We start from the raw sequence: 9,328 nt of genomic DNA, 5'->3' as shown, positions 1-9,328 counted from the left end.
ACCTGGATGATTGGAAGGTGATAAGACTGTCGGTCAGAGAGGCCCAAGTTACTCCTGGTTTTGCCACTCAGTCACTAGCTGACAGGTCCTCTCTGGGCCCTAGTTTCCCTATCTGTAATAGAGGACCAGACTAGATATTCTCTGAGGTGTCTTCCACCTCTGACATTCTGTGGTGTTCCATGCTCTAACATTAGAAAGACTCATGGGCTTGGGTCCTCCTGGTTTGATCCTTGTGTAAATGGATACAACGTATAAATCAGCCGTTGATATTTGGGGGGGGGCGGGGCAATGAGGGTTAAGTGACTTGCCCAGGATCACACAGTTAGTAAGTGTCAAGTGTCTGAGGCCAGATCTGAACTCAGGTCCTCCTGAATTCAGGGCCGGTGCTCTATCCACTGTGCCACCTAGCTGCCCATCAGCCACTGATATTTGAAAGTGTAAAGTTGAGATCTCTTGAGCACATCTGCCACCACCTATCACATAACCCTATATTCTTGCCCCAAGGGCAGAGACTCAGCAGCCCCAAAGGTCTCTCTTTGCTCCCTCCCATCCCCATCAAGGGACATGTCAGACACAAGCAAGCAGGGATGGGGGCACCTCGCCCAAGTGTGTGGTTTGGGGGAGGCCATCCAGGCAGGACATGCGGGGTATGGGTGCGACTGGACAATGGACACCGATTTTCCTTTCCAACGCTTTATTGCGATACAGAAAACAGGTTGTTTCCCTCTCTCAGAAAGACCACTTGGCTACCCTGCTCTCCAAGGCCAAAGTTACAGTGGGGACGGCGCCTGCCAAGGAGGAAGAGGAACGAGTCTCCCTTTACCACAGCAGTGGCTGCTGCCCCTCGGCCACAGGGGGGACAGCAGCCCAAGTGGAAAAGATGGCGGGCGTGTGCTTTGGCAAGGCTAGGAAGAAGCAATAGGAAAGGGCCAAGAATGCAGTGACAGGAGGCTGTGTGGCTGGAGACTTAGAAGCATTTCCTGTGCACGATGGAGGGGCCGGCCTCGTCATACTCCTGCTTGGTGATCCACATCTGCTGGAAGGTGGACAGGGAGGCCAGGATGGATCCCCCAATCCAGACGGAGTATTTGCGTTCAGGGGGGGCAATGATCTGTGGGAAGAGAAGAGATTCCGTGTGTCCAGCAAGGCCCTTCCTCAGGTTTGTGTGGGGCCTCTGCTTAGGACCCAACTGGACATGATTGCTTGGATCCCAAACCAGCTGCTGTGCGGCAGACATTCCCTCACGGACAAAAACCAATGCGGAAGACTGGGGAGGGGCCACCTTCGGGGCCCCTGGGCATCTCCCCCATCCAGGTATCAGCCCCAACTGTTTGGTGAGAGGCAGAGTGTCCCTTGGATCAAGGTAGCAAGCTTGGAAGGCCCAGGGTCACAAGCCTCCTTGGACACATGCTGTCCATGACGTTGGTTCTCTAGGAAGCTTGAGGTGACCACCACATGGTGAGAGTTTCCTCCCCATGAGCCATTAGGCCATGGAAACACAGGTCTGGCCCTGAACTCTGCCCTTACTAGACTCACAGACCTTTCCCTCTGTTCTTGTTTTTGTTTTTTTGTTGTTTTTTAAGTGAGGCAATTGGGGTTAAGTGACTTGCCCAGGGTCACACAGCTAGTAAGTGTTAGGTGTCTGAGACTGGATTTAAACTCAGGTACTCCTGACTCCAGGGCTGGTGCTCTATCCACTGCGCCACCTAGCTGCGCCCTTTCCCTCTGTTCTTGGCCACTTCTCTGTCGGGAATCAGGTTTTTAGTCATTGAACTGAGGAAGATGGTGGCATATAGTGGAAAGACAAGATCAAACCTGGCTTATGTCCCATCTCTACCCCTCAGCCACAGTGTGACTTGGACAAGTCTTTTAGCCTCCCTGGGTCTCACTTTCCCATCTGTAACATATAAAGGAGTTGAACCAGGGGATCTCATCACCCTTAAAAAATAAGCATTGGAAGAGGCAGCTAGGTGGTGCAGTGGATAAAGCACCGGCCCTGGATTCAGGAGTTCCTGAGTTCAAATCCGGCCTCAGACACTTGATACTTACTAGCTGGGTGACCTTGGGCAAGTCACTTAATCCCCATTGCCCCGCAAAAAAAAAAAACAAATAATAAGCATTGGGGCAGTTAGGTGGCGCAGTGGATAAAGCACCGGCCCTGGATTCAGGAGTACCTGAGTTCAAATCCAGCCTCAGACACTTGACACTAGCAGTGTGACCCTGGGCAAGTCACTTAACCCCCATTGCCCGGCAAAAAAAAAAAATTAAATTAAATTAAATTTAAAAAATAAGCATTAGGAGTCCCTGTTCCGCCCCATGCCCAGGTCGCTGGGAGCAGAGCATCAGTGATGTCTCTGTCCAGGAGGATCTGAAGCTCTGCCCTCCCTCTCTAGGCAGTCTGGGAGAGCTTGCACACACTATTCCCCACCCCCATGGGTATCAATCCTCTGAAGTCCCAGGCCTTTTCTAGCCAGAGACAAGACTGCATCCTTAGCTCTGGGTTTCTGCTGCTGCCAGTTTTCCAAGGAATCCAATGTGTTCTGGGGGGCTGTGGGGAATCACAGCTGCGTCCTAAACTGCCCTAGACTGAGGGGGCTGGGGCACTGCCAGCTGCGCACCCCCCCTCAGGAGTCTCCAGCTCTGCTCTCTTCCTCTGCCTCCTCCTACCTTGATCTTCATGGTGCTTGGGGCCAAAGCAGTGATTTCCTTCTGCATCCGATCGGCGATGCCTGGGTACATGGTGGTCCCACCAGACAAGACATTATTGGCATAGAGATCTTTGCGGATGTCAATGTCACACTTCATGATGGAGTTGTAGGTGGTCTCATGGATCCCAGCAGACTCCATGCCTGGGGGTGAGGGGGAGTGGAGGTCAGTGGGTCCCAAGGCCCCATGTCCTGTGACTCTTTGGGCTTTGGGACCTGCATTTCCCTCTCGCGCTCCGAGAACTGGGGCCAATTTCTCCTTTAGGATTTTCTAGGGGATGGGCGCCTGAGCATCAACCCAAACCTGTGTCTTGGGGTTGCTGCTTCTATAGGTATTGCTATACTGGAATCCAAACCCAGGTCTTCTTGCCTCCAAGCCACAGATTCTATCCACTCTGCCATGTGGCTGGTCTACCAATGACCCCCTCAAAAGAATCTGCCATCCCTGCAAGAGAGGCTCCCGTTAAAGGGGCCCAAGAAGGAGTGAGAAGCAGGGATGTCAGGAACAGAAGGAGTTGGAGACAACGTGCTACATTCTGACTAGATTAGGACTAAAAGGGACCTCAAGGCCTCTCACTCTGCAGATGAGAAAAGGACTGAGAAGGAAAAGGACTTACTCAAGGTCCTACAGATCCCAACCCAGGTCCTGCCACCGGGAACACAGTGTTCTTTCCACTACCCTGCCCAGTCCTAGCAGAAGGAGCCCTGGGCTTGGTTGGGTATCTGGCTCTCAATCCCAGTTCTGAGACTTACCCCAGCTGGGCAAAATCATGTCAGCCTCAGTTTCCCCATCTATAAAGTGGGATGGAATAGTTGTACTGCCTACATCACAGGATTCAGTGTTTCCAGCACTAAAATGAGCCATTACAGTACGCATTGGGGGAGGGGAGGCAGGCAGAGAGAGGAGGAATGGAGAGGTTCCTGGATGGGTTGGGAGCATGTGACCATCCAGACTGGCAGCATTCAGCTGAAGGTGTCCTGCCCTCGCTGGAGAACGCACCTATGAAGGAGGGCTGGAAGAGAGTCTCGGGGCAACGGAACCTTTCATTGCCAATGGTGATGACCTGCCCATCAGGTAACTCATAGCTCTTCTCCAGAGAGGAGGAGGAAGCGGCTGTAGCCATCTCATTCTCGAAGTCTAGGGCCACGTAGCCCAGCTTCTCCTTGATATCCCTCACGATCTCCCGTTCAGCTGGATGGGGAGGAAGGGGACAAATAGGTGAGAGATGGGAGACAGGAGGGCCCTTAGTTTGTACCGTGAGCTCCACTGGGGGTTTTTTGACCCAAGAGGAAAGAATGGGGAATTTGTAGGCAGAGGACCCCCAAGGCTCACTGTGTCATCTTGGACAAATCCTTTTCTCTCCCAGGACCTGTTTCCTCATCTGTCAAATGAGGGGGTTGGATCAGATGAACTCTTCCAGCTGTGGATCTATGCATTTATGCCCCAGCCTTGCTTACCCCCTCCCCCATCCATCCAGAAATTGTGGCTGACTTAGCCACTTGATTTCATTTGAATCCTCACAACTCTGTAAGGCAGGTCCTACAGGGATTATCATCCCCATTTTTCAGACTCAGAGAGATTGTCTGGTCCATGTCCAAGTGGAGACATGAAAGAGAAAAAGACTGAGTGAGAGCCACAGAACAGAATACAGAGGAAAGAGAAAGTTCAAGAGACAGAAACAAAGACACAGAGGAAAGAGGAGGTGACAGGCAGAGAGGAGAGACGGAGGGAGATACAGACATACACACAAGGGGCATGGCCAGTGGGATAGATGGAGAGAAACCCAGAGAAGAGACACACAGAGAGAAGAGACAGGACAGAGAGAGAGAGAGAGAGAGGCAGACAGAGACAGAGACAGAAACAAAAGAGGAGGGGGGGGAAGGAGGAGGAGGAGGAGAAGTGTGATTCAAATCTAGGTCTTCAGGGGCAGCTAGGTGGCGCAGTGGATAGAGCACCGGCCCTGGATTCAGGAGTTCCTGAGTTCAAATCCGGCCTCAGACACTTAACACTTACTAGCTGTGTGACCCTGGGCAAGTCACTTAACCCCAATTGCCTTACCGAAAAAAACCAACAACAACAAAAAAAAATCTAGGTCTTCAGACTCCAAAGTTAGCCCTCCTTGTAGTTTGCCCTGTTTTTGGCTCTAAAGAACAAAACTAGAGCCAACCTCCCTCCCAGATCTGACACTACGTAATTGGTGGAGTTTCTGGGTCTGTCGCAGGAAGGACCTACCTCCTAGCAATCTGAACTGTCCAGAAATGGGGACCGGGGGCCATGTAAGATAGGGAAGTCCCTCCATCTGGAGATGTTCAAGCACAGGCTTTGGGAATCGCTGAAGATGGAGTTCATGCAAGTGAGGGATGTGCGGAGGGCAGGACCTCCATCTTTGCGAGTTGGCGCAGGGACTGAGAGCCATGGACCATGGTTGAATGGGAGCTTAGGGACCCAGGGAGGTCTCACCAGTGGTAACGAAGGAGTAACCACGCTCTGTGAGGATCTTCATCAGGTAGTCAGTGAGGTCTCGGCCTGCCAGGTCCAAGCGCATGATGGCGTGGGGCAGCGCATAGCCTTCATAAATGGGCACGTTGTGGGTCACACCGTCTCCGGAGTCCAAGACGATCCCTGCAGGGGGCGGGGCACACAACCCTTAGAGTCCCAGCTCCATACACACTTACACTCAGCCCTGATACTCCAGTCCCACCTTCCCAGAGGACGATCCTGACCTGGTTCAGACCCAGGGTAGAAGGGGAATGAAGGGAAAGCAGAGAGGAGGGGGAAAGGAGGCGGATACGGGCTCCAGAAGTGGTGGAGGAAGAGCTGTCTCTGGTGCTAGTAGAAAAGCTTGGGAGAGGGGAGCTTTAGGGTCTGAGGAGCCCGGGGACTTTGCGCGAGTGTGGCAACAGAAAGCAATATGAATCTAGGCTTATGGCTGGGGTCTGAAGGATGGGGGAACTAAGAAGGAAAAGAAGGGGTCTAAGAAGGGGGACCTGGGGAAGGAAACCGTTGCTGAGAGAATGAGGGCACCATTGAGAAAGAGTCCTGGGCTGGTGACGCAGAGGGGTCCTGGCAGTGGGGACTGTTGAGGAGGGCGCGGGGTGCCGGGGAAGCAGTCCGGGCGGAGGGAGGGTGACGAGGGGAGGAGGGCCGAGGAAGGTTCCTGCGGCCAGGAGGACGGCAGCGGGGTGTTAGGCAGGCTTCTGGGTGCGCAGGGTCCGAGCTCACCCGTGGTCCGGCCGGAGGCGTAGAGGGACAGCACAGCCTGGATGGCCACGTACATGGCCGGCACGTTGAAGGTCTCAAACATGATCTGGGTCATCTTCTCTCGGTTGGCCTTGGGGTTGAGGGGAGCCTCGGTGAGCAGGGTCGGATGCTCCTCGGGGGCCACTCGCAGCTCGTTGTAGAAAGTGTGGTGCCAGATCTTCTCCATATCGTCCCAGTTGGTGATGATGCCGTGCTCGATGGGGTACTTGAGCGTCAGGATGCCCCTTTTGCTCTGGGCCTCGTCCCCGACGTACGCGTCCTTCTGGCCCATACCTACCATGACGCCCTGGAGACGGGGAAACAAGACCGAGTGTCGGAAGCTGCCCAGAAGGGGAGCCGCGGAGACCGGAGACCGGCGACCGCGAAGGCTTGGGGGAGCCGATCAGCACCCCCTGTACGGCGGTCAAGGTTTAGCTTTGCATAGAGCAGAGTGGAGTCTGTCCCTTTGACGGGAAGGACGGAATGAGTTACTCTTCAGAGCGCCCCCTTTTTAATTTTTAAAGTGCTCTGTTCCCCCAGATTATTGAGTGGTTAGTGCAAATGCCCCCCTTTTACAGAAGAGGAAACTGAGGTTCAGAGGAGGCGAAGTCCACCTAATCTCAGGGAGGAAAGGGAGCTCCCAGGCCACGCCCTTTAATGGGGGTCTGACGGAGAATCTTCCCCCAACACCCACCCACCTCTGCTCAGATCCCTCCCCCGGCAGGCTGTTGTCCCTTCAGACATCTCTCAGGGTTGGGAAGGGCTTTCCTTAGGTCCCCGACCTCTCCGCCCCAAACCCCGGCTTCTGGTCCCTCCTCCAGGGCCCAAACCCAACGAGTCCGATCCGTCCTTCCCGTAACTTCCTCTCGAACACCAGGGACACTAGATCTGGAGCCGGAAGGGACCTTTGGCGCCACCATTTGGTCCGACCCAAAGAGGGGGCCAATCACTAGGTCAAGGTCACGTAGCTGGGATGCACCCACTCAGGGCCCCGGAAGCTTCCCTCTCCTCTCCCAGCCTCGTCTCGCGGGTCAGAAGGGGAAGGGGCGTGTGCGGGACGGGGACGCGACAGGGAGGACTTGGGGACAACACTTCTCACCTACAGCACAACCTGGACTGGGACGGGCTAGGAGGAAGGGGGGGGAGGGAGAAAAGGAGGGGGAGGAGGAAAAGGGGGAGAAGGAGGGAAGGGGCGGTGGAGGAGGAGGGAGGGAAAGGGGGAGGGGAGGGGGCAGAAGAGGGAAAGGGGGAGGGGGCAGAAGAGGGAGGGGGAGGGGCAAGGCGGGGGGAGGGACAAGGGGAGGGGCGGGGAGGGGGGAGGAAGGAGGGGGGGGGAGGCGGCTCGGGTTGGGAGAGGGGTGCTAGGATCTCTCTCTGTCTCTGTCGGTGTCTCTGTCCCTTTGACAGAGAGACTTTGTCTCTCTCTTTCTCTGTCTCCCTCTCCTTCCCTCCCTCCTCACTCCAAGCTCCGTACCTGGTGGCGGGGCCGGCCCACGATGGAGGGGAACACTGCTCGGGGGGCATCATCCCCGGCGAAGCCGGCCTTTACCAGCCCAGAGCCATTGTCACAAACCAGGGCGGTGACCTCGTCCTCGTCGCACATGGTGGCAGCGGTTGTGGCTGGGAGAGAAAGGGCGAAGTGAAGGGGAGAACTCTAGGGTCTGCCCCCTCCCCTCTCTTGCTCCTGGCGGGGGCACCTTGGGCTGTGAGGGGGCCTCGGGGGGAGTTCTTTTCTTCTTTACCCAGAAAACCAGCCTTTTTTTAAACTTTCCTGCCTCACAGAGGGATCTCCATCCTTCCAAGACTTAGCCTGAGAAAGCCCCTGTCTCTCGCCCCAGATCGCTGAGGCCCGTCCTTTAGCCTCCCCAGGATCCTGGGGTCCTGGCTGGGCACCTTTGAGGGGTTAGCCGCTTCACCTAATTCTGAAGCGAACTAGTCCTCATTTTCCTGGGGATGAAACTGAGAGAGGGGATTGACCGGCCCGTTGTAATGCTGGGAGTAGGAGAGCCAGTCTAGAGATGAAATCAGGTCCTCAGACCCCAAGGAATCCTGTGCCTTTCCTGTCTTTTCGTTCCTGTTTTGGGACCATGGAAGGGTTTGAAGGAGGGGAGAGGTGGGGTATCTGGCCATTCCCTGCAAACCATAAATAGTGTCCCCCTCCCCCTCCTGACCAGTCTACTTGGGGACAACCAGAGCTTGCCCTTAGAAAGGGAGCTCCCTGAGAGGAGGGGCCACCTCCCCCCCCCCCATTAGCTCAGTGCCAGGCACATGCTAAGTGCCTTAAATGCTTGTTGACTGAGTTCTCTCCCCCTCCCGCAAGGTCCCCACTCCCTTGGGTCCTAAGCCCAGCTGCCTCCTGGTCCCAGCTGTGAAATCTGCTCTCTCCTCCCTCTCCCCCTCCCTCCCTCTCTGTCTCTGACTATCCTCTCTGTTTCTCTCATCTTCTCTCTCTGTCTTCTCTGTCTTTCCCTCTCTTTCTCTCTCTCCCCTGCTCTCTCCTCTCTCTGTCTCTCTCTACCTCAGTCTCCATCTCTCTCTCTTTCTCTGTCTCTCTCTCTTTCTCCTTCCCCTCCCCTCCCCTCCCCTCCCCTCTCCTCTCCTCTCTTCTCCTCTCTTCTCCCTCTCTCTGTCTCTGACTCTATCTCTGTCTCTCTGTCTCCCCTCCTTTGCCTAGTAACAGCTGCGCACTCCTTCTGCAAGAATCTTTGAGCTGCTGAAATGCTGCAGCCACCCCCTGGCTCAGGTTTAGCCACGATGGACTCTTCCCTGCCCCAGGTCAAACAGCTGGGGTCCCATGCCCTACCCCACCGGAGGAGAAGTGAGTGGAAGGCCAGGCATTCCTGGGTTCTTACCAGCTCCTGGGGGCTCAGAAGTTCTGGGAGGAGAAAACTGGCAGGTGGTCTGGGTCCGGGCCGCCCTGGGGTATTTATACCTGAGCGTGAGGGGAGGAGGAGGAACTGGCACTGGGGGGGCCACATTGGATCCCCATGCCCCTCCCTTGAGGTGGCAGTCTCAAGGGCTCCATATTTGGATAAGGGCCAGAGCAGCTGTCCAGCAGGGACCTTTCATGGGCAAGGCGAGGCTGCTAGGGTGGCTAGCCCAGTGTCGGCCCCTTGGCTCTGGGCACCCTTCCCTTCTGGGGCCGTCCTGCTGTCCATGTATGGGTAAGCAGGGTCCTGGTGTGGGAGGGGGCTCATCATGTCAAGGCCTCCCCGCGGGATTAGCCTTCTTTCCTTGACATGTACATCCTGTGTCCCCTAACGAGTTTTTAGGGGGTTATTCTTGGAGCCTTCCCCCTCTTAGGGTCAGAGGGAGGGGACGTTGAAAGAGAGAGGAGCGGAAGGGAGGAGGGCTAGTTTGGGCAGAACTCTGGGGGAGGAAG

General features: G+C 55.5%; 1 protein-coding gene across 1 annotated transcript; it reads right to left on the bottom strand.

Annotated features, from left to right (window-relative positions):
- Positions 1 to 677: 677 nt before the first annotated feature.
- Positions 678 to 8,930, bottom strand: LOC122730461 (actin, alpha skeletal muscle-like). The gene is made up of 7 exons (XM_043969598.1): positions 8,799 to 8,930; positions 7,421 to 7,566; positions 5,929 to 6,253; positions 5,167 to 5,328; positions 3,706 to 3,897; positions 2,668 to 2,849; positions 678 to 1,111 (listed from the first exon to the last, which is right to left on the bottom strand). The coding sequence occupies exons 2-7, from the start codon at positions 7,547 to 7,549 to the stop codon at positions 968 to 970; spliced, it is 1,134 nt and encodes a 377-aa protein (XP_043825533.1). The 5' UTR covers positions 7,550 to 7,566; positions 8,799 to 8,930; the 3' UTR covers positions 678 to 967.
- Between the last annotated feature and the right edge of the window lie 398 nt (positions 8,931 to 9,328).

Source organism: Dromiciops gliroides, chromosome 6 (genome assembly GCF_019393635.1).
Source record: "Dromiciops gliroides isolate mDroGli1 chromosome 6, mDroGli1.pri, whole genome shotgun sequence".
Taxonomy (NCBI): domain Eukaryota; kingdom Metazoa; phylum Chordata; class Mammalia; order Microbiotheria; family Microbiotheriidae; genus Dromiciops; species Dromiciops gliroides.
Note: the sequence above shows the minus strand (reverse complement) of the source record. Positions and strands in the feature narration are given on the sequence as shown.